Source organism: Pyrgilauda ruficollis, unplaced genomic scaffold (genome assembly GCF_017590135.1).
Source record: "Pyrgilauda ruficollis isolate IOZ18807 unplaced genomic scaffold, ASM1759013v1 scaffold9, whole genome shotgun sequence".
Taxonomy (NCBI): Eukaryota; Metazoa; Chordata; class Aves; order Passeriformes; family Passeridae; genus Pyrgilauda; species Pyrgilauda ruficollis.
The window spans coordinates 10,186,749-10,208,699 of NW_024531043.1; the positions used below are offsets into that span (position 1 = coordinate 10,186,749).

General features: G+C 49.7%; 2 protein-coding genes across 2 annotated transcripts; both read left to right on the top strand.

The window, feature by feature from the left end:
- The first annotated feature begins 247 nt into the window (after nucleotides 1–247).
- On the top strand, nucleotides 248–4,792 carry ERP29 (endoplasmic reticulum protein 29). Its single transcript, XM_041488925.1, has 3 exons — nucleotides 248–437; nucleotides 1,745–1,883; nucleotides 3,140–4,792. Exons 1-3 carry the CDS (start codon nucleotides 318–320, stop codon nucleotides 3,640–3,642), a joined length of 762 nt encoding a protein of 253 aa, XP_041344859.1. The 5' UTR covers nucleotides 248–317; the 3' UTR covers nucleotides 3,643–4,792.
- An 826-nt stretch (nucleotides 4,793–5,618) lies between these two features.
- On the top strand, nucleotides 5,619–20,496 carry TMEM116 (transmembrane protein 116). Its single transcript, XM_041488401.1, has 11 exons — nucleotides 5,619–5,924; nucleotides 6,361–6,407; nucleotides 6,535–6,598; nucleotides 10,316–10,447; nucleotides 14,192–14,296; nucleotides 14,752–14,801; nucleotides 15,240–15,323; nucleotides 15,410–15,548; nucleotides 16,245–16,389; nucleotides 16,479–16,552; nucleotides 17,180–20,496. The coding sequence occupies exons 1-11, from the start codon at nucleotides 5,877–5,879 to the stop codon at nucleotides 17,378–17,380; spliced, it is 1,089 nt and encodes a 362-aa protein (XP_041344335.1). The 5' UTR covers nucleotides 5,619–5,876; the 3' UTR covers nucleotides 17,381–20,496.
- Nucleotides 20,497–21,951: the final 1,455 nt, after the last annotated feature.

Here is a 21,951-nt window from a genome sequence, read left to right on the forward strand (position 1 = left end):
GTACACTCCATCCCTGCTGCCCTGCGCAGCCCGATCCTCCCTCCTGCCCTTTCGCTGTCTTCAGCTGCTCTGGAATTGCTGCTGGCAGCCGCTCCCTTGTCCTTGTTTCACCGGCACCAGCCGCGGTGCTGTCCCGGGGGGCACGGAGCTCCCGTGCGCGCTACCCGGTCCCCGCACGGCGTGGGAGCCCCCGCCCGCCCCCGAGCGCTGCCGCTCCCCCGGTGGCCCCGGGCAGCGGGGCGGGGCGAGGCGAGCCCCCGGCGGCGGCCGTCGCGCCGTCACGTGGCTCCGCAGCTCCGCTCCCTCCGCGCTCCGCCATGGCTGCGGCGGCTGCCGCCGGCTCGGTGCTGCTCTGCCTGCTCGGCCTGGTGCTGCCCGGCGGCAGCACGCTGCACACCAAGGGCTCCGTGCCGCTCGACACCATCACCTTCTACAAGGTACGGCGCTGGCGGGCCTGCCGAAGCGCTCGGGGGGCGGGCGTGGGGCCGCACCGGGCCTCGTGCTCCGCAGCCGGCGACAGCCCCGGGGGCCGGGGCGCGGGGGGCGCGGCGGGGCCGCGGGCACCGGGTCGCTGCCGCCGCCACCGGCGCGGGGAGCGCTCGGTGCCGGCGGAGCGGCCGCGCCGCAGCCAATGGGAGCGCGGCGGCCGCAGCAGTTAGCCAATGGGAGCGCGGCGGCCGCGGCCGGCAGCCAATCGGCACGGTCCAAGTGGAGCCGAGCCGCGGGGTCCGGCCCGGCGGTACCGGCGGTACCGGCGCGGGGAGGTGCGGCCGCAGCCGCGGCTCCTCGGCCGGGGCTGGGCTGCCTGTGCCGCTGAGGGAAGGCAGGACCGTGCAGGGATAGAGCCGGCGCCGTGGACGCGCGCTGCTTGGGTGGTTTCACTTGTTCATCAAACAGCAACAGGCTTTTTTTTTTTTTTTTTCACCTTTTTTTTTTCCCTTCACTAAATCACTTTGTAAGGAAGGAATCTTCCCAGGGCCTTGTGCGCTCCCCACCGGGACACTGACCGCTCGGCAGGCCAGGACGGAGCCTGCAGCCGCCTGTGCATACAGATGTTGTGCAGAGCCCGAGCAGGGCTGGCAGAGCGCTGTGTAGGTGGGGAGCTGTGGTGCAACCTCAACCTGTTCGGTAGAACAAAAAGATTTTGCAAGGTCTTCTACTGCAGGAAGGGGAACATCCCTCAAGGGGTGAGAGAGTCCATTGCCAGACTAATTGGAAAAGGCATCATCTGAGCAGAGCAAGGTTGAAGTGAAAAGGAATCAATTGAATGTGAATTCTCCATTTCATGTACCAGTACAACACCTCCAGCATCTGCACTGCCTCCCTGTGCCTCCTCCTAGCCAAGAGTGCAGCTCTCATGCTGGGACACTTCAGAATGACAGTACCTTTGGCCTCTCTCCTCTTCATGTCCCACTGGAAAATGCTTTAGCTGATTTTCTTCCCAAGTGCCAGTCAGATTTACAATAAGCAAATCTTATAATTAAAGGCGTTATCAGATTCCCCAAACCTACCACGTACTATCTTTATCAGGAATTCAGACAGCCAAAGCTCAGTCTTTCCTCCACACGACAGTGAGTCATTTCTGAAAGGCCATAATTATATAAAATTTCCATTCTGCTCTGCATCTCCCCATTGCACAGGAAAAAAAGGACAATCAAAAACAACTTTTGGTGACTTGTAGATTGCTCAGACTTGAAATGATCAAGTTTTGTCATGTCTTTTCCCCTTTTACTTCTTATTTTAGGTTATTCCAAAGCATAAGTTTGTCCTTGTGAAGTTTGACACACAATATCCCTATGGTGAGAAACAAGATGAGTTTAAAAAGCTGGCGGAGAGCTCAGGCTCCAGTGAGGATCTGCTGGTGGCTGAAGTGGGAATATCAGGTGAGGAACTCTGAGTACATGCAAACAGTGTGGGCTGGTGAGGAGGGGATACATTTCGGTGTGATTTCTGCAGGTTCTGAGGCAATTCTGGGGGAGGGATGGATGTGAGAGTGGAGCTCCTGCCCTGGCTGAGCCTGGCTGTGCGTGGGAGAGCTTCTTATCCATCTGGGCTGGGTAATGAAGAGTCAGCCCACGCTGCTGAACTGCTGCCACCTCCTCATCCTCAGCAATTCTTGCCTTTTTTTCCCCTCTTCTTTGCTGAGAGAAACCTTTTTGTCCCACACGCAGGGAACAGACCTCACAAGAATGGTGTTTTAGCCACAATCCTGGAAGAATATTCACAAAATATTCAAAATCCACAAAGAATATTTAGTGTGATTAATTCCATGCAGCAAGCCCTGGGGCAGCACAGCAAGGGGTTGTTGCACTGTGGCTGCTCTAACTTGATGTGACTGTGACTGGATTTAAGAGAAAAAGAGTGAAAAATAGATCACTGTCACCTGACATGCTCTGGCTTTGTAGGTTGAATTAAGAATTTAGGCTTCATTATCAAACTGTGAAGTTTTACCCACTCTGATATTTCTAAACATATGTGGAATTCTCCGAGTAGCATATTTGAAATGGCTTTGTTTTCTGTCCTCAAGAATAAATATAATTTATGTAAGATGACTAAACGTCTTGTAGCTTGGCATGCTGTCAGAACCAAATCATTCTCTGCACATAGACAGGAAAAACTCTTATTTAACTGTAAAATCAGTGGATAGAGGAAAATAAGAGGAAAAAGGGTATTGATTTCCCATAAAGAGGACAGAGTTTATACAAAAGGTCCTGCCAATGTCTTACACTCTCACAGTCACAGCAAAACACCATTAAAGTCTTTTGCTTTGGAAAAGCCACTGAATGTTTGCCTTGCACAAATGATTTTATGAGGTGTTTTTATTTCAGTGTGTGGCATTTCCTTGGAACAGGCTCTCCACAGAATGGTCAGGGCCCCGAGGCTGCCAGAGCTCAGGGAGTATTTGGGCAGTGCTCTCAGGCACAGGGTGGGATTTTGGGGTGTCCTGAGCAGGGCTGGAAGCTGGACTCGATCCTTGTGGGTCCCTTCCAGCTCAGGATATTTCCATGACTCTGTGATTTCCTGGCAGACAGGTTATTAGGACATGTTGAAGCTCTGCCTACAAGTATTTGTGTGGGAGGGAATCCTAATTTAATTTTTGATTAACTGTGCTTTTCTGTGTTTCGTTGTCCCTTGACAGATTACGGTGATAAACTGAACACTGAGCTGGGAGAGAAGTACAAGCTGGACAAGGAAAAGTTCCCTGTTTTTTACTTGTTCCAGGATGGTGACTTTAAAAATCCTTTACTTTATAGTGGTGAGATCAAGGCTGGGGCTATTCAGCGCTGGCTGAAGAGTAATGGCATCTACCTGGGGATGCCAGGCTGCCTGAAGGAGTATGATGTGCTGGCCAGCAAATTTATGAGCACCACAGAGAAATCTGATCGCCAGGCCCTCCTGAAAAAGGGGCAGGAGAATTTAGGAAAAGCAAAAGAAACCGAGAAGAAGTCAGCAGAGCAATACTTGAAAATTATGAGCAAGATCCTGGAGCAGGGAGAGGAGTTTGCTGCTAACGAAGTCGTCCGAATCACAAAGCTGATCGAGAAGAACAAGATGAGTGATGGAAAGAAGGAGGAGCTCCAGAAAAGCCTCAACATCCTCACTTCTTTCCGGAAGAAGAGTAGTGAAAAAGATGAGCTCTGATGTGTTGGAGAACTCTCTACAAGCTGTGAAACATTGTCAAGAGTCCTAACCAGTTCTCCTTAATGCAAGCAAACTTCCCGCTGACTTCAAGAGGGCAGCACATCTCCTTCTGGGATTCTCAGTTTAGAAGATCAAGAGGAAGACATTCCTTAAAAACACAGTATTGTAAATGTTGGAAAAATCACCTAAGAGCAAGACACAGCAAGTATTGTGTAATGCTATCCAATTACAGTGTTAAAGCAGACAACAACAAAAAAAAAAAAAGCTCTAGATTGGCCGGAAGCTCATTCCTGGTGTTTTTTACAGCTGTTCCCTGGCTAACAAATAACAAAATTCAGTCTCTCATTCCATTTTACATGCTGGAAAAGGTACAGATTGGGTGCCCTCTGCTTCCCCACCTTTCCCTGTCTGTAATATCCTTGGGTTTTATGCTTGTTAATCTACCCCTCACACACCTTGTGTTGTCCCACTTTGGCTCCAAGTCTTGTTCTTACCTGTTGTTGACTAAGAGACTCAGAGCTTCCTTTTTCTGGCTTCTCCTTCCATGGCTTCTGTCCCTGTTTGCTTTGGGTAGCAGCCAAATGCTGGCAGTGAAGACAGTTCACAGCTTGCCCCTCATTTTCTGTCCAGAGCAGCCATTTCATCAAATATTCTCCTGAAATCCTTTGCGATACCTTGGCACAGTGAGTGAAGTGAGTTCTGAGCAAGGGCAGAGTCTCCTTGAGGTGCTATTACACTCAGTCTCACCAGTTTGTGCAAAAAATCGGGTTTTCAGAGGTAAATTTAGATAATTTTCTTACAGCTGAAGAGGTGTTCTACCTGTCCAAGCTTCATGAACAAAATGTTTTTCTAGCCTCCAGAAACAATTGACACTCTCAAACTAAAGCCTCATCAGTGTTTGGTAGTTCTGAATATTTGAAAATAAGGTCTTGTAAGAGGAAGCAGAAGCATTTGTGTCCTTAGAAGCCTCATCTGTGTTATTTAAAGGGAGGTGCCTGGTCCAAGGATCAGGTCAGTCCTCAGAACTGTGCAGTTCACGCTCTGTGGAATTTGGATGCCTCTGGAAGATGCTGAAGTCCTGGTCAGGCTGACAGTAGTTGGAAAGAGAAACACCTGTGAGTTTTACCTTAAGAGTATGCTTTAAACAAAACTGATTCCTGTGGGAGCTTTGCTGCCTTTTGAATCTTGGGGTGGGTACAAGGAGCAGATGTTGCTGCGAGATAAAATGTATTAATAATGCTATAATAAAAAAAAAAAAATCCACTTCAGAGCTGCTTCTTTAACCACTATAGAGAAACTACTGCCAATTTCATGATCAGAGGGGAGGCTGTGACTGCTGAAGCGAGGTGAGGGGAGCCGAGGGTGTCCCTCGGCCCAGCGCTGTCCCCTCAGGAGCGGCAGAGGAAAGACCCCGGCAGGGTGGGCAGTCCTTGGGAGGGCTGTGTGGAGATATTCAGCCCCGGAGACCCTGAGGAAATCCTGAAGGGAGCCGTTCTCGAAGCAGTGAGGGAACTATTCCCCGGGACTCTGAAGGGAGCAGCCCCTGACAGGATCGGCACTTGAGGTGTCCGTGCCCCCCTGGATCTGTGAAGGGAGCAGTCGCCGGGCTCTCTGAGGGGAACCGTGCCCGGGCTCTCTGAGGGGAGCAGCCCCCGGACTCTGAAGGAGCCCTGCCCGGGTTCTTCGAGGGTAGCAGTCCCCGGGACTCTGAAGGAACCGTGCCAGGCTCTCTGAGGGGAGCAGCGCCCGGTGTTCTGAAGGAGCCGTGCCCGGCTTTTTCGAGGGTAGCAGCCCACGGGACTCAAGGGATGGTACCCGGGCTCTGAGAGGAATAGCCCCCGGGCTCTCTGAGGGGAGCAGCCCCCGCGCGCCCCCTCAGAACCGCCGCCGCTTCCCGCCCCCGGGTGCTGGTGACGTCACGGAGGGGCGGGGCCGAGGCTCCGCGGGGTCGCCTCAGGGCGGCTCCGTGAGGGGAGCCCGGGGCGGCGGTGACCGGAGCGAGCCCGCCCACCGGGGCTCGGCCGGTTCTGCCCCCGGAGGGATGCGCGGGACGCCGGTGCCCGGGACTCTAATCCTGCTGTTTGCCCAGGACTCCTGTCCCCTCAGCCCCACTCTGCCAGCGGGCGCTCCCCGCAGCCGGCCCCGCCGGCGGGGGCCGGGCGCGGTGCGGCCCCGGGGCGGAGCGCGGGCGGTGTCCGCAGCCCCGGAGCGGTGCGGCGGCGGTGGCGGTACCAATGGCCCTGCCGGCGGAGGCGGACCGGCTGGATGGGGGCTGGCAGGAGGTGAGCGAGCCCCGCCGGCACCGGGACCCCTTAGGGACAGCGGCTGCCCCCTCCCCGGGACCTCGCCGTGCGCGTCTCTCCTCATCCATCCCCTCACGGTCCTTCCCCAGCCCTGCGCCCCGCTCCGTGCCCGGCGGCGCCGGCAGCGTTGCACGATCCTCCCCCGGTCATTGTCCCCAGTCCGTCCTGCTTATTCCTCTTCGGGACCCCGCTGTCCCCAGTCCCCGGTCCGTGCTGCCCCTCCCCGGGACTCCGCGGCTCCTGGTCCCTGTGCCCGGTCCGCGCTGCCCGCTCCTATCCCGATCCCCGGTCCTTGTCGTTCCTCCCCGGGCTCCCGGTCCCCGGTCCGTGCTGCCCGCTCCTCCCCGCGGTCCCCGGGCTCTCCTGCCGTGCCTGGGGCCGTGTCACCTGAGCTCCCTCCCGTCCTTCTCCCCAGGTCTACTCTGCGCTCCAGTGGATCCAGTTCACCATGGCCATGCTCAGGTACGACACGCTGCCCATAGAGTTACTGTCGCAAAGATGATTTTACCCAGAAAAGCAAAAAAAGAGAACTCGCGTCTCCCAGCGAGGCAGACACGCTCCCTTTCCAACCTGTGCTTTGTTTTCTCAGCGTTGTAGGTTCCAGCTCAATTATTGCCTACGCCGTCTTCCAAAACGCAGTGCGGTCCCCTGAGGTAAGGTCTGAGCTTCCTTCTCCCTCCCTAAGCCATGGTGTTAGTCCCTGCAGGTTGGTCACACCTGTAGCACTGACTCTCTCCTAGGAGCAGCTGCAGGTCTTTGGGTAATGTGGTTAAACCTTGTTTAATAGCTGGGAGGCAAAGGGCTTGCTAAAAAATGGGCTCTTTGTCTTGGTAGGAGGTGAAAGGACTGACCTTGAACCTGTGCTTCTGCAGGGAGAAGCAGGTTCCTTAGTCCCATGCTTTCTGCTGCTCCAGGAAAGTCCTCCAGTCATTCCTGGGAGCAGGGATTTCTTAGTGTGCCCTCCTCAGTGGGGCAAAACTCCTGGAGGGCTGAAGAGTTGTGCACAAAGGTGCTGGAGTGCAAATTGGAGCTGCCCCTGCAGAAATGCTTTTATAAGTGTTGGGTTTTGGCTGTCTCCGAGCAAAGGTGCTGGAGTGCAAATTGGAGCTGCCCCTGCAGAAATGCTTTTGGCTGTCTCCGAAGTGTTTCTCTGGGCAGGTGTGCTACTAAAACTGACCCCACAGCCCTCCAACCCATCCTGCCAGGCTTGGGTGTCCACACACAGTCCCTCTGTCCAGGACTTCCTGGGGGCAGTGAGCCAAGCTGATCCCTGTGAAGTAGGGATTTGCTGTCCAGGGTTTGCAGGCTCAGCCTGGCCTGTGGAACACACAGAAAGTCAGTGGAGCTGGCAGCAGCTGTATTTGTCCTTCCTTCATCTTCATGTTCTTTGTACATCATGGGTTTGATCTGCAGCCCAGAGAATGGGACTTTCAGGGAATTCATGGAGCTATCCCTGGAGAAGCAAGGAATGCAGGCCATTGACACACTGCTGGATGACATGGTGGGAAGGAGAGCATGAGTCCATATTTGCAGGGCAAAGCTGTCCCATTTACAGCAGGGAGGACCTTGCTCCCAGCCAGCCTGCTGGAAACGCTCTGCCCAGCACATCCAGAATGAACTGTGGAGATCTCCATGCATCCCCAGGGAGGAACAAAAGCTGGGATTTCACCTTAGTGCTGAGATGGAAAATCTGCTTGAGATTGTGCTGCTCAAGGTACACATCAAAGTCTCTTTCTACTACATTTGCACCTGGAAAGATCCAGATGTGATTCCTTCTGGGGTCCTCTCTGGAATGATGTGGAGCAGGGGTTGGCAGTGTCCTGCTGTGACTCAGCAGCCTCATCCTGTTGGTTTCCATGGCCTGGTTGCTCAGGAGCCCTTCTGCTCTCAGTCATGTGATGGAGCTGTGGCCTGGGAGCTGCTCATGAGCCACACATGGCTCCAGGTCAACAATGGGCCCTTCCTGCTCCAGAGGGTCCAGATGTTTCTGCTCAGATTATTTCTGCAAATGCGGATAGGAGGGCTGGATGCCAGCTGGAGGGACTGGTTTGCATCAGCCTTCCAGGCTCTTCTGCTGCCAGGGGAGATCTGGTGCTGGGTTTCAAAAGTGACAAAATCTCCATTAACTTCCCCATCTTCTTGTCCTCATGTCTCGGGTCTGAAGTGGAAGTTTGTAAACAAAAGGGCTGGAAGAGATCCATATCAAAGCTTGCCACAAACAGCTTATTCCCTGAGTCATGAGGACCCACAGCAGAACATTTAAAAATAAACAGCTCTTTAGGCTGGGAGGAGAAGGATCTTAGAAACACTTCCCTTCCTGCCCTCAACCTCAGAAATCAAATACTGCATTCTTGGAGCTTGCTTTCTGTCTCTATGGGGTCAACAAAACCCTTCAGTCTGAGGAAAGTCATTCAGAAGAGGTGATGGGCAAGCAAGGAAGAACCCTCAGCTCAACACATTTGAGGAAGAACTCTCAGCTCAACAGGTTTGAGGAAGAAACCTCAGCTCAGCAGGTTTGAGGAAGAACCTTCAGCTCAGCATGTGCCTGGGCCATGGCCACCGAGCCAAATCCCCGTGTGTGCTGCAGCTGGAGCTGCCAGGATGTAAATCATTACATCTTTGGAGTCCCTTCCTCTATTTTATAAATACCAGTGGTTATTTTCTTTCCCCTTTTTCAAGCCAGAGCCACACGTGCCCCTGTGTCACCTACTTCTTTATCCAGGTCTCTGCCAAAACAGCTCCCAGACCCACCAGCAGTGCCTTGCTCCAAGGGCACTTGTACTGGAGAAAGAGGTCACCTGTTTGATTGCAAAAGTGCCTTCTTTGCTTATTTTAGATCTGTTTGGTTTAACCTGCCTTGATCACAAACTGGACAGTGCCCCCAGCCTGTCGTGCCAGGGCTTCATTTCTGCACCAGTGAGGAAAAGCCTGGTTAAAAAAAGGCATTTAGAGATGAAATCAAATTAAAATTAACTCCAGATCATTGTGCCTTGTGCTCCTTCATGCTCTAAGGACAAATCTGGCTCAATCAGATCTACCTTAACTCTTATCAGTCTTCCTAAGCTCTCTCTCATTGCACATGGGAACAAGTATAACACAACGTGGAGGGGGACATACATTTACTTCCAGGACAATATTGAGGCAAATCTCACCAAAAACTCAGCTCCATGAAAAGAAATACAAAATCAAAGCTGCTGAAGCATTTCCATGCTGTGTTTAGCATTATAATTTTCTGTAGGGAAAGAAAAACACCACAATTTTCTCTCCTGGGTGCTGAAAATGAGGTACCAAAGGCTTTAATTAAGAATGTAGGTAATTAGGTTGCTTTTCCAAAGTCTCTGCTCTCCCACTAACAAAGAAAATGTTGGCCAGAATTTTTGCACAAATGTTTTCCTGCAGTGTTTACAGTCCTGGCCAGTGAGTGCAAACTGGAAATGGCTGGAAACTGTTGTTGAAGGAGACATGACTCCTTTCCAGCAAGATGCAGCAATAATGGCTCTCAGTGGAAATTAATCCAGCTTGTAAAATAAACCCAACCTTAGTCATCAGTTGAAATGACACGGAACACATAGAAAAATGTTTGTTTCAAGTAATTCCAGACCTGAGGAAGGGTTTGTGTTTACTGGAAGTTTGATTTCTATCAAAATTGAGTTTATTTAAAACATGATGTCTCTTCTCCCTGCCAACCTGTCCTGTTCTGCAAAATTATAACATGGTGGATATTTGGGATATTTTCTGTAAGTTTTGATGCTGCTCTTGGGTCTTGTTGCAGAAGCAGTGGTTGGAGTAGGGAATGTGCATTGGAACTGCTCCTGAGAACACAAATCTATGTGGAATTTCCCTGCAAGGAGAGTTGTCTCTCCAGAAGAGCTGGGGGTTGACAGTGTTCAGATAACACCAGATAACCTGGTACTGATGTCTGAGCACAATTAATCTTTCTGCTATAATTGGTGTAGGAGTTTTAAAGGACTGAAAACAAGGATGACATTCAGGAGCAGAGACTGAAAAGTTTTCATCTGGCAACTTTTCTTTGAACTCTCTTGGCTGTGAAAGTAGAGGAGATTTTTCATTGGAGCTCTCAGGGTTTGCTGCAGATGAATTGACTGGTCTCAGAAATGTTGTCACAGTGCTTCCCTGAGGGTAAAGTCATCCCTCCACAAAGTGCCACTTATTCCCCATTTTCCCTCAATTAAGGCTTTCAAAATTACTTTGCAGTGGGGTTTTTCTACTGAAAAACTTTCCTCACCTGCAGAAAAACCTTTGGAATGCTGTATTAAATATCTTTATGTCTGATAAGAGGGTAAAACTGCAGCTGGGGGTGGGAGGGCTGTGACTGCACTCACACCTGCTGAGCCTTTTCCCTTTTCCAGGTGCGTCCACTTTTCTACCTGAGCCTCTCGGATCTGCTGCTGGGCATGTGCTGGCTGGCTGGGGCCCTGCTCTACAGCTCACCCACCTCCCAGCAAGACCTCATCTGCTACAACTTGCAGGCCACGGGACAGGTGAGTGGCCTTGGCACCACATTCTATAATTAACCTTGTAATTTGTCATAATTAACCTTGTTGTGATCAGAGCGTGGCCATGGGGGCTGTTTCTAGACAGGCTTTAGCAGATCTCTTGGCTTTGTGTGGAAAAGGGAGATAATGGCACTGGGGTTTAGGTTCCTCTGGTGTGTGAGAGGAAGAGAAGGTGGGATTTTGTGGTTGCTTGTGTGAAGTGAGCAGATGGGACTTGATCTCTCCTGTTGGATCCATGCCAATGGATCTCTGCTCTCTCATGGCAGCTTTTCTACTTCTCTTTGTGCTTCCTCCAGCCTGGGCAGGAACAGACACATTCTGTGACTTGCTTGAGCTCAGACTTAAATAACTCACATGAACATCCCATTTCTTGCTCTTCCCAAGGATTCTCCATCAGCACAAGCTCAGCCTGTGTCCCATTGACTCAGCTGCTTTCCAGCTGATCCTTGTGCTGGGGACCAGTTGGAGCAGGGTGGGTGAGCACTGTTTTCCTGACAGTTTGCTGTTGCCTCACACAGTTCCCATTTCCACAATAGGCTTTGCAAATCTCAGCTCTCAAAAATCTCTGCACAGTCCAGCTGAGCTTGGGGGTTCATAAATGATGATGTCTGGAATAAATTTTCCTTTTAAAGGATATGGCTGGGAAGAGCAAGGGGCTTTTGGAAGCCTTGATGTGTGGGCTCAGGCAGCTCCCTGAGAGTGTGGTGGCACCCACAACAGGGAACTGAATTGTCTTGAGGAACAGCAGCTGGAAAGGATCTCCATGTGCCTCAGAGAGGGCAAATAAATTTTCCTTTTAAAGGATATGGCTGGGAAGAGCAAGAGACTTTTGGAAGCCTTGATGTGTGGGCTCAGGCAGCTCCCTGAGAGTGTGGTGGCACCCACAACAGGGAACTGAATTTCCTCGTGGAACATCAGCATCCAAAGCTGGAAAGGATCTCCATGTGCCTCAGAGAGGGTAGGGGTGTAGCTGCAGGTGCAGGATGGAATTGTTCTGGCTGTTGTGTGTCTGGGGATGGGCTCCTGCAGCCCAGGGTTGTTTCAGCAGCTGTTTTTGGGGGTACAGATGTGTTGCATCACATACAGGGTGGTGAGAGCAGCTGTTCCACTCCAGGCTCATCTCTGGTCCCTACTAGCTCCACAGTATGTTCATGTTGAGAGAAACAGTGAGGTTTGGGTAACTTGGCCACTTGGGAATGATGCAGAACAACATCAAAGATGTTTTGAAGGTGATGGGAAATGGGAAAATGACGAGAGCTTGGGAGAGGCTTTCAGAGCTGGAAGGTGGAAGGAACAAGCAGGACTGAGGCTGTTCCTGAGCTGTTTCCCTTGCCTGGGGGACACTTCTTTCAGCTGGTATGATGTTTTTATTGCCTGGAGAAGGCAATTTGCACTGCTAGAGGAGAAATAATTTGGCTATGAAAAATATGCCCATAATTTCTCAGCTCCCTTGCACTTCTGGCTCTGTTCTGCCCTCACTTTTCCAGCCTGTGGCTGTGCTTCTCAGGGACACCAGCACAGGATGGGACAAGGTGGGAGCTTTGTGTTCATGCTGGGTGGGCCAGCTGGCCTTGGGCCAGGACAGGGCTTGTGGTGGGGTGTGCAGAGTCACACCCTGACCTCAGCCAGTGTCCCCTGGCTCCTCTCCTGTGTGCCACCACCAGTCCCCACAGCACAGGGACTGCCTGGGTGGCAGAGCCGGATTGTGCCTGGCAAGAGCTGTCGCTGCTGTTTGCTCTGGGAGAAATTAAAACAAACTGAGCCCTTGCCATAGCAACCTGTCCCCCAGGGCACGTGACAGTGCAGGACCTCCTCACCCAACACCCTGCAGTGCCCTTGAGAGGTGGGAACACCTTGTGCGTAAGAAGGAGCCAGTAACAGGTTGAACCAGCAGATTCTGCAGAGCAGGAGGGATCTGGAAGCTGATGCAATGAGTAAATAAATGTCTCACTGTGCTTCTGGGTGTCTCACAAACACCTGGGGCCTCTCTGCACACCAGCACCCAGAAGGTGTCAGATGAGCCAAGGTGAGGACAGGCAGGGACAGCCCAGCAGTGGAGTTTGCAGCCCTTGGAAGGCTCACACTGGAATCCTTGTGATGTCTCAAGGCACTGCCTTAGGAGCAGGGCAATATTTTGCTTTATTCAGGCTGTTTGCATTATTTGTCATCACAGTCATTTGCAGTCATTTGCATCATTTGCAGTGGATGGAGCTGCCCAGTGTCCAAACTGTGGCATAAAGGAGGAGATTGCTTTGTTTCTTGGATTTTACCTCTTTCAGCCCCGGAGCTTTGATTGATACGAATGTAAATACTGCTCCCTTTGCTGTCCCCCATTCTCTCCTCCTCCTGCATTGCAGTAATAAAGTCCAGGACAGATATTGTGGTTATAATTGCACAACTGCCCCACGTTCTTCCAGTTCAGTTCCAGTGGCCTAATAATGTCCTGGCAGGCTCTGCTCATGCTGGGCAGGACAATGGGAGCCACACAAGTGGGATAATGAGGGATTCTTGTGTCTCTGCTTTATCTCCTCATGGGCAGTGCTGCAGGACTGTCCCCAGCCCCAAAGCTGGGGCTCAGGAGAGCAGAATTCCCTTCCCTTCCTGCTGGCACCTTCACAAGTGACATTTGGGTCTCTGTTCCAAAAGGCAGCACTGATATTTCATGAGCCTCTCCCAGGCGTCCTGAAGTGCAAGAAAATGATCCTTGTGGACTGTTTTGGCCTTCTCTGGAAGTAGCTGGAAAAGGGCAACGGCCCCTCATTAAAACTCATTTAATGAGCTGGAAAGTCACAACAATGTTTGTGGCAGCCCTTGGACTCAGCCTCTTGAGCCAGCCAAGAGCATTCACAACCTCAGTGAAGGAGGCCAGGTTTGTTTAGTCACCACTTTCCCAGCCGTGGATGATACCAGGGTGGCAAACCTGTGCTCCTTATCTTTTTGGCAAAGGATAGCAAAGCCACAGAAAAAAAAAAAAAATTTCCTTGTCCAGCCCTTCCTCTTTGCCACTGTAGTTTGTGTTTCCTGTGACAAACACAGCACATGCATGTACATGGTCTTGATTAGGCAACCTGGAGTAAGCATGAATTTGGAAACAAATTTGATTAACATTTGGGCAGGTTTATAGGAAATTTTAGATAATTAGACTTATCTCAAGCTGGAATCAAAGGCTATGAAACTCTCAGTGTGCTCTATCTTTTCTCCTTTTTCCCATGGAGGAAGAAAAGGGATTTTGGGACATTAACTCAGGCTGAGGGCAGAGAATATCTGCCCTCACATTCCTCTTGAAATATCCAATTGTTTTCTGTTTCCGTGAATTCTCTGCGTAGTGAGCTTATTATGCAAGAAGCAAATCTAAATGTCACATCTGTGCTGTGTTTCCTAATGGACATAGATAGCACTGAGAAGGTCCAAGTGCCTCTGAAACCCTCATTGCCAGGCTCTGAGCCAAAAAAAATGAGCCAGATCACAAAGATTTTTATTTCTAAGACAGTTCTGCTGTCATTAGTTATCCTGTCTGAGGCCAAAGTGAAGCTGCTTTTGTGTGGTTTAAAGTGGGAATCTCTCTCCAACCTGGCTCTCCCCAGCTGGATGTGAGCACAGCCCCTGTGCTCAGATCCTCACCTTTGGCAGGTGTTCATCATCCTGCCTCTGTTCCAAGGGATTTGGGAGGAACTAAACATGCTCCAGGAATTTTTATTCCAGCACTGAAATGCTGGTTTTATTTCTCAGATATTCTACGTGGCCTCTTTTCTCTACACTGTCAACTACACCTGGCACCTGTACATGGACCTCAAGGTGAAATACAACCAGAACCTCTTCAGGGTTCTGAGCCAGGTGAGTGGGACTGGTGTGGGACTGGTGTAAAGGCTGGGAACCCAGGGACAAGGACACAACACTCATGAAAAACCTCCCTGCATTGCAGGCTGAGCAAATACTTCACACACCCCGTGACCAAAATCTCTCCTTGCAGTTAATTCCTCCCTCCCACCCAAAAAGGGAGGCACCACCGCTGCCATGACCAGGCTGGGGAATACCCCAGCTATTCCTGCAAGATGGCACATTCCTTATGCAGCTCTTCCCAACAAACCCATCAGCCCCACTGCCCTACACAGCTTCCCCAGACATTTGCTGTGCACAGTAAACTTTGTATCCCAGATATTCCATCTGGAAGTTCAGGAGCAGCAGGCTGGGCAGATCCCCCTCAGCTGCTGAAATGCCCCCTGGAAGCTGATTCCTGTGAACCAGGGGCTGTGCAGAAATAATTTAATTAAGATTTTTGGATTTTGCAGGTTGTAGATTATGCAAGTTGTGTTGGCAGAATAGCAACGATCTTGTCAAGGTAAGATTTCATTCTCCCTGGCACAGGGTGTGGATTTGGTGAGAGTTAATTCTCCCTGGTGGGAGAGTGTGGATTTGGCAAACTGCAGTGTGTTGATCCCTGCTTCCTACTTGTTTTGAAGCAAATTTTACTAAAAAAGCTGTAAAGCTCATCATTAACAGCAGAGTGACCTCATGAATGCAGAGTAAGAGGGTTTTTTCAACCAAGTTAATGATAACTTTATTAACTAGATGTGGTTTTCCAGAAGGTTTCCCTTTACCAATGATTAGCCCTCACAAATTAAAAGCCCCGACGCTGGTAAAGCTGATAAAATACTTTTCCAGAGCAGTGCCAATAAAAACAACTTTAAAGTCCTCTGTAGTGATGGGAGAAAAACCAAGCAGTGCCCAAGTGGAGCAGTGCAATAACCCATGACTGTGCTCTCCTTTCTCCTCCCAGCCTGATCCCTTTCCTCCTCATGGTGCCGGTGTTTTGCCTGGGCAACAGCAGTAATTGCTACCAGAACTTCAGCCAGAAGCACGGGTGAGCTTCCTCCCTTGCTCTGGCACAGCCCCAGCGCTGCTCTGGCGGGGGTGGGCAGGAGCTCAGGCTGTCCCCTGTGTCCCCAGGTGTCTCCTGATGCACACGGAGATGGCCGAGCCCCCCAGCGAGCCGCAGGGCCTGAGCGGCTCCGTTTGCCGCGCGATGCATTTCTACGGCATCGGCGTCTTCCTCGTCTCCTTCCTCATCAGCTTCGTGGCCATCCTGGTAAGGCTGGTCCTTGTGGAGCCCTTGGGTGGCTCCAGAGGCCGGGAAATCATGGAATGGTTTGGGTGGGAAGTCACATTTAAGCTCATCCAGTGTCACTCTCTGCCATGGGCAGGCTCAGGTTGCTCCAAGCCCCATCCAACCTGGCCTTGGACACTGCCAGGGATGGGGCAGCCACAGCTTCTCAGGGAAGGATTTGCTCCCAATATCCCATCTAACCCTGCTCTCAGTTTTCAATCCTTTCCCCCCTATCTGCTCACTCCATGTTCTTGGTAAATAGGGCAGGGGAATAATTGTGTGGTGCTGCTTCCCTTTTGGAAGGGGTGGTAGGGGAGGGAAAATATCACTGTGCCACCAGATAAATCCATCTGGAGTCCTGTGTTCTGTCAACCCATCCCAGGAATATTTAGCAGGATTTCAAAGGCTTGGAGCTTGGCAGAAGAGATCACCTTCTGCGTGGGTCAGCAAGACGTGATTAATGGTTGGACTCCATGGTCACAGAGATCTTTTCCAGCCTAAACAATTTAATAAATCTAAAATCAGTTCAGAGTCTTCAGTTTAGAAAAGGCCACATGCAAAGCAACACCTCCCACAGGATTTCAGTGCTGTGTGAAGAGGTTGGATAGACTGGGATCCATCCTGGATGAACGCAGCAGATCACAGCCTGTACAATAACATTCGCCTGTTCTTTTCCAGGTTATCCTGAGTCAGGCCCGAGGGCTGTACAAGAGGTTTGTGAACTCCACAGGATTCCTGGGGGATCAGCAGTGGGCCATGATTAAGATGGTGGAACAGCGGGTGGTTTTTTACCCCGTTGCCTTCTTCTGCTGCTGGGCCCCAGGTGAGCAGAGAGTTCCTCCCACAGCATCTCCCTGTAGAACCCCAGAGAGGTGGGGTTAACTTCACCCTCTCATCCATCCCTTTCCACAGCTGTCGTCCTTGGAATGCTGAAATTGACTGCTTCAACAACCAGCAAAATCTACATGGCTCTGCTGATCCTGCAGGTAAATGTCTGCCCCTGCAGCCTCCTTCCTTCTCACCTTGAGTCTCCTGCCCTGCATCCCTGCTGAATGCAGCTGGACAAGGATCTCTGCTGTGTGAGCCCAAGTCTGATTTGTGCTTTTGCTTGGCAAAGATCTTGGTTTGGTGGTTTATGTTTTTCGCAGGCTTGAAAAGGTCTCAGTACCCAAAATCCCAGCACCACAACAGTTTAGTGGTGAACAGGGTGCTGGGTGGATGTTTGGACTTGGTGACCTCAAAGGTCTTTTCCAACCTCACTGATTCTGTGGTCATGGAAATTGTGGCAAATAGGACCAGAAAGGGAAAACAAAACCAATTTCTGGGGATCCTATGTCCCTAAGTCTCTTAATGTGATTCCTTAATAATTCCTCACTTGTCCACCTCCTTCCTGTGCCTGAGGCAGAAGTTAGACATTTTATTAAATTATATAGTTATTATATACAAACATATTTAATATATATTCTGTACTTGTATAGCATTTATATTTAATTATATATTCATGAAACATTTCTTAAAATAACAGCACAATTTCTCTATCACACGGAAGCTAAAATCCTGCTGGGAGGGGGAGGTTTTCCAGGGATCCCTGATTTCCCCGTGCTCTCTCCCAGGCTCTCACCGCAGCTTCCCAGGGGCTCCTGAACTGCCTGGTGTACGGCTGGACCCAGCACGTGTTCCTGTCCCTGAAGCGCGGCTCCCGGCGGGATGTGGACACGCAGACCCCGCTCCTGCGCTCCCAGAAGAAGTTCTACTCCAGCACAGCCCCCTCCGGTCCGCCCGACACCGCGGGCTCCTCCTCCACCCTGCTCTGATGCTGCCCTGCCTGGAGGGAGAGAGGCAGAATCCTTCCAACTCCTTCTCCAGAGCCACCGGGAGGGAACTGTCCCTCGGGCCCGAGCCCCAGGAGCTCAGTGGACATAGTTATTTATTTGATGGATTCTTTCAGCGTGGTAAATCTTTAGTCCAGACTTTCTCCTCCTGGAAATATCCCTAGAAGTGCAGCAAACCACATGGAAAGGCTCAGAGACCTGGTCCAGCTCCACGGAGGTTGAGCAGAGGATGTTTTACTTTGTTTTATTTCTCCAAGTCATTGCCTTTACAAATTAACAAAAAGCAAAATGAGTATTTTTCAATCCCTGCCTTTTAATTCACTCTAACCATGAGAATTTGCACCACCCTAAGAACCAATTGCAGGGAGTGAAGAATTGCAAAGGACAAAACCTGCCTGGAATTTTTGCACATTTCCCTTTCCTTCTTCCTGCCAACTTCCTGCTCAGCCACAATACTCCCAAAAATCAGCTGCTTCGACCCTGTGGAGCATCTCTCATGAACCAGGTGAGCAGGACTTTGAATCTCTCTTTGCATTTCCAGATGTTCACATGAATTATTTACTGAGGTCCCACCATTCTGTAGGAAATAAACCAGGCCTTAAGCTGTCTTGACAACAACTCTTTACCTTTACACTCTTTATTTTCCAACAGCTTCACGTTTTCGGTCCAACCCAAATTTTTCTCATAGCAGGTTAGACAAGAAGAGGAAATACTCCAGCTTTGTGTAATTAACTTACACAACATAACTGTGTAAACTCTGGGTAAGTCACACAAGGGCCCTGGAGGTTTGGTCAATGACTTATTTTCTCCTACAGAGTGAAACTGAGTGCAACAATTCAATTTTGCTGTTCTACAGGATAAAAACAAAGTTTTCAGCCATCTTCTTCCACCTGGTCTTTCAAATCCTCCTCTAGCTCCAAAGTTTGGACATGGATGACTCTGTCCAGCCCCACTTCAAAGGCAAATATTCCACAGGGAGGATGGGATTCGTGCCCTGGCACTGGCAGGGCATGAAACACACTCAGTCTCATCCCTGAGGGCCTCCTACACCCTCCTGGAACTGACCCCATTTGTGGAGCCAGTGCAATTTGTTTAAAAGGGGATTAAGGCTTCCTAAGTGATGGAAGATTACTCAGGAAACAATGATTGGATTGCTAATGGAGCATCAGAGCTGGCAGTGGGGGCTGACACATTCCCAGGGCTCCTCACACAGCTCAGCAGCCCCTCACTGTTTGTTTGAGGGGAGTTTTCTTGCTGGAAAGAGCCATTCCATGGGCACTCACAGCTGGCTTGGCTGCTCTAAGTGCTTCCAGGAAATTGTTCCCTCAGTCCCTTTCCCAGTCTGGAGGCTCTGAGGGTCTCTCACCACCCAACCCACTCTGAACTCCCCTAAGTCACCAAGCAGAGGGAAATTCTGTTACAAGGAAGGAGCCCGAGCTCTCACAACTGCCCCATCTTGTGTCCTGAAATGCTCCTGGGCCAAGGGTGTGTCTGGTTCCTGTCACCAAGCCCTGCTCAGGATAACAAAACCATTTCCAGAAGCAGGAAGGGCCCAAGTGCCACCCTGAGGCTCTGTGTCCAGAGAGGTGAGGGAAGCACTCCCTGGCCCTGGAAAAGCACAGGGCCATCAGCAACAAAGCAGATCCATTTCTCACCACCCAGTGTCCCCCACTCCAGCAGGGCTCCCACCTCAACCACCTGCAAGGATCATCAGCCCAGAGGATCTGGGTGTTATTCCCAGTGTCCCTGAAGACAGAAGGACTCATCCCTGCCTTCCCTGACTGCCCAGTCCAACCCCACAGCCCTCAGGGGTTAACTGGGAGCACTGGGCAGGTGCTGCTGCCATCTGATGGAAAGCTGGGCTTAAAAAAGGCAATTTTGGCTTATGTTGCCAAGTAGAGCCCAGGATTTCCTAGGGATTTATCCAGCCTGTCATCTCAAATCTTCATTCAAGTGTTTATTCCTATGGATAAGGGAGGTGGGATGGGGGGCTGAGGGTGGGAGAATAATGGAATCATGGAATCTCTAAGGCTGGAAAAGCCCTCTAAGACCATCAAATCCAGAAATTAACTCAGCACCACTGTGTTCACCACTAACCACATCCCCAAGTGCTGCATCCACACCTTCTGGACACTTCCAGGGAAAAGCAGGGTGGCAGGAGAATCTTCCTGCTCTTCCCTCCCACTCCTTCCTTCTCTCCTGCAGGGATTTGGGAACCAAACAAAAGCAGCAAGTAACTTTTGAGTTTAGTAAAATCATTTATATACAGGATGGGTAATATTTACAATGTAATACTGATCCAAAAGGAACTAACAGGGAACACTGAGAGGAGAAATGAGAACATTTTAACACACAGGAGTTAAACATGGGGACAGACTCAGGTTTCCAAAAGAAAATCCAGAAGTAATGACAGCAAAAGTTTGACATGTTGCTATTTCCAATCAAAATCTCTTTCACTAATCAGGTTCTCCTAATTTTAATATATATAGAAAAGCTTCAAATAATCAAGTCACAGGAGAAGCCAGTTATACAGAAAATTTTGAAAAGGTCAAATGATTTCAGACATTTTTCTTCATTTAAATAAAATTCTAAAAAAACCCAAAACCCAACAACCTCCAGAGCTTTCCCACATATTTTTAGTGTTTGTACAAAGAAATTCTTCTTTGATCCCACACTTCCAGCTCAAGATATTTACAATATTCACAGTCTGCTATAAAGGATCAGTAGATTTATTACCAAGTCAAGCCTCAGAGAATCAAGACAAGGTGTCTTGCACTTGCTTCAACTGAAAAATAAACTAAACACAGGAAGGAGAAAGTCAAATGCTACTTTCAAACACATAAATGAATCCATTAAAGTTATTGAACTTTGAAATGTAAAACAGAACTTTTCCAAGAGTAAAAAAATCAACTTTCTCATAGAAACAAAACCATTTGACCTTAAGTCTTCAAATTGTGTTTTCTTAACCTGTCCCTCCTCCCTCTGCTTCAAATCAGACCCTTATTTATCACAGACAAGAAAATGTAGATTAAATCCATCAAAAGCCCTTGGAAATTTGTACAAATGTTCCCACCTCAGGATCAGCAGCACTTAAGGGATGAAGAAAAGGAGGAATCCTCCAACACACCAGATCCCACCTTCCCCTCTGACTGCACTTCCAACAAATTCTGACTCCCAAAAAACTGCCTGAGGATTTTCCTCCTGGGAGGGCAGAGTCACAAAGTGCTTTTGGAGGGGATTTTTCTTTTTGCTCTGCCATTCAAACAAAGGTGATTTCCTTGTTTCCATCTCTATCTGCCACACTTGAAAGTTTCAATTCCTCAGAAATACATGGATTTCAAGTCCAAAATGAAATCATTTCAAGACATGACCTAGAATTAGAGCAAGGACAGAAATGCACGTAACAGGGCTTGGTGGTACAGCCAAAAAATTGACAAAAACTCTCATTTTTTGCTAATTCTCTTCAGTTTTCATCAACAGGTCAGTGCACAAATATTCCAGGTAGTGTTAGAAGTACAATTGTAGCTCACAGAAACTCCCTGCTCCCATCAGAGGATGGAAAAGCAGGGACTGTTCTTACCCTGCAATAGATCAGGCATTGGAAAACTGTCCACAGGATTAAGGAAAGCTGACAGAGAACAGGAAACAAAGCATCTCCTTCATGTAGAAAAAACAAGTCACTGTTTAGAAAATTGTATAGAAAGAGTCAGACACTGCTTTGCCATCCAGCTAAAGCTGCAAGGAAATTTTGGTATAGAAAAGAGACAAAAAAAGAACAAGGCTGGACTTTTGTAGGAGAGAACTGGGAGATTCATGGCTCAGGTTTGTCAATGTAAACCCAAAAATGGACGAGCTGTGAAAGACAACAACGTTCAGGAGTGGTCACTGATGGCCCTGGGTTGGCACTTCAGTCTGCAGACCAGACTCACCCGACGTCTGCACGGATTTGGTACCAAAATAGCTCTATAAAAAGCCTCCGCCCGATCTCGAAAGAAAGAGAAGCAGAAAAGGTAGAAAACTAGAACTATGTACAGATTCTTGCCATTGGTTTGCTTTATCAGGATTTAAAAAAGCAGCTTTTGAAGCCAATGTTCCAGACTAGAGTAAGAACCTGCCCTGGGGAGCAGGGAGCAGCCCTGCAGTTGTGGCTCCCCCAAGAAGGAGCTCGAAGGCATCAGAGACGGGAATTTGGGCTCGAGACAAATCCCAGGGGTTTGAAATCCCAGAGCACTGGGAACCTCCCTGGGAGCAGCTCTGCCAAACAAGAGGACAAGTCAGAACCCAAGCCTTGGATCTTCTAGGAAGGAAAGAATGGGAATATGGGGGTGGATCCCACACAAACAAAGCCCAGGCTGGTCTCGATCCATAGAAGAACCCACCATGGAAATTAAAAGAACTTGTGCATAAAGACTTGAACATTCTTCTGCTCTGCTGTTGGACAAGGTTAGAAAAAGAAGAGTTTTGTGCTGAATGGCTGATTCAGCCTTAAAAAAGCTCTGAGGAAGATGAGGAGAAAGAAAGAGAGGAGGTTAAGCCTTAAAGAAGGTCTGAGG

What these genes read in the sequence shown, in the direction of transcription:
- ERP29 (XM_041488925.1), top strand. Translation starts at nt 318, where the DNA reads ATGGCTGCGGCGGCTGCCGCCGGCTCGGTGCTGCTCTGCCTGCTCGGC. An exon ending in ACACCATCACCTTCTACAAG is followed by an intron (nt 438 to 1,744) that starts GTACGGCGCTGG and finishes TTCTTATTTTAG; the next exon opens with GTTATTCCAAAGCATAAGTT. An exon ending in GGCTGAAGTGGGAATATCAG is followed by an intron (nt 1,884 to 3,139) that starts GTGAGGAACTCT and finishes GTCCCTTGACAG; the next exon opens with ATTACGGTGATAAACTGAAC.
- TMEM116 (XM_041488401.1), top strand. Translation starts at nt 5,877, where the DNA reads ATGGCCCTGCCGGCGGAGGCGGACCGGCTGGATGGGGGCTGGCAGGAG. An exon ending in TCTTCAGGGTTCTGAGCCAG is followed by an intron (nt 14,297 to 14,751) that starts GTGAGTGGGACT and finishes TGGATTTTGCAG; the next exon opens with GTTGTAGATTATGCAAGTTG. An exon ending in TCAGCTTCGTGGCCATCCTG is followed by an intron (nt 15,549 to 16,244) that starts GTAAGGCTGGTC and finishes GTTCTTTTCCAG; the next exon opens with GTTATCCTGAGTCAGGCCCG.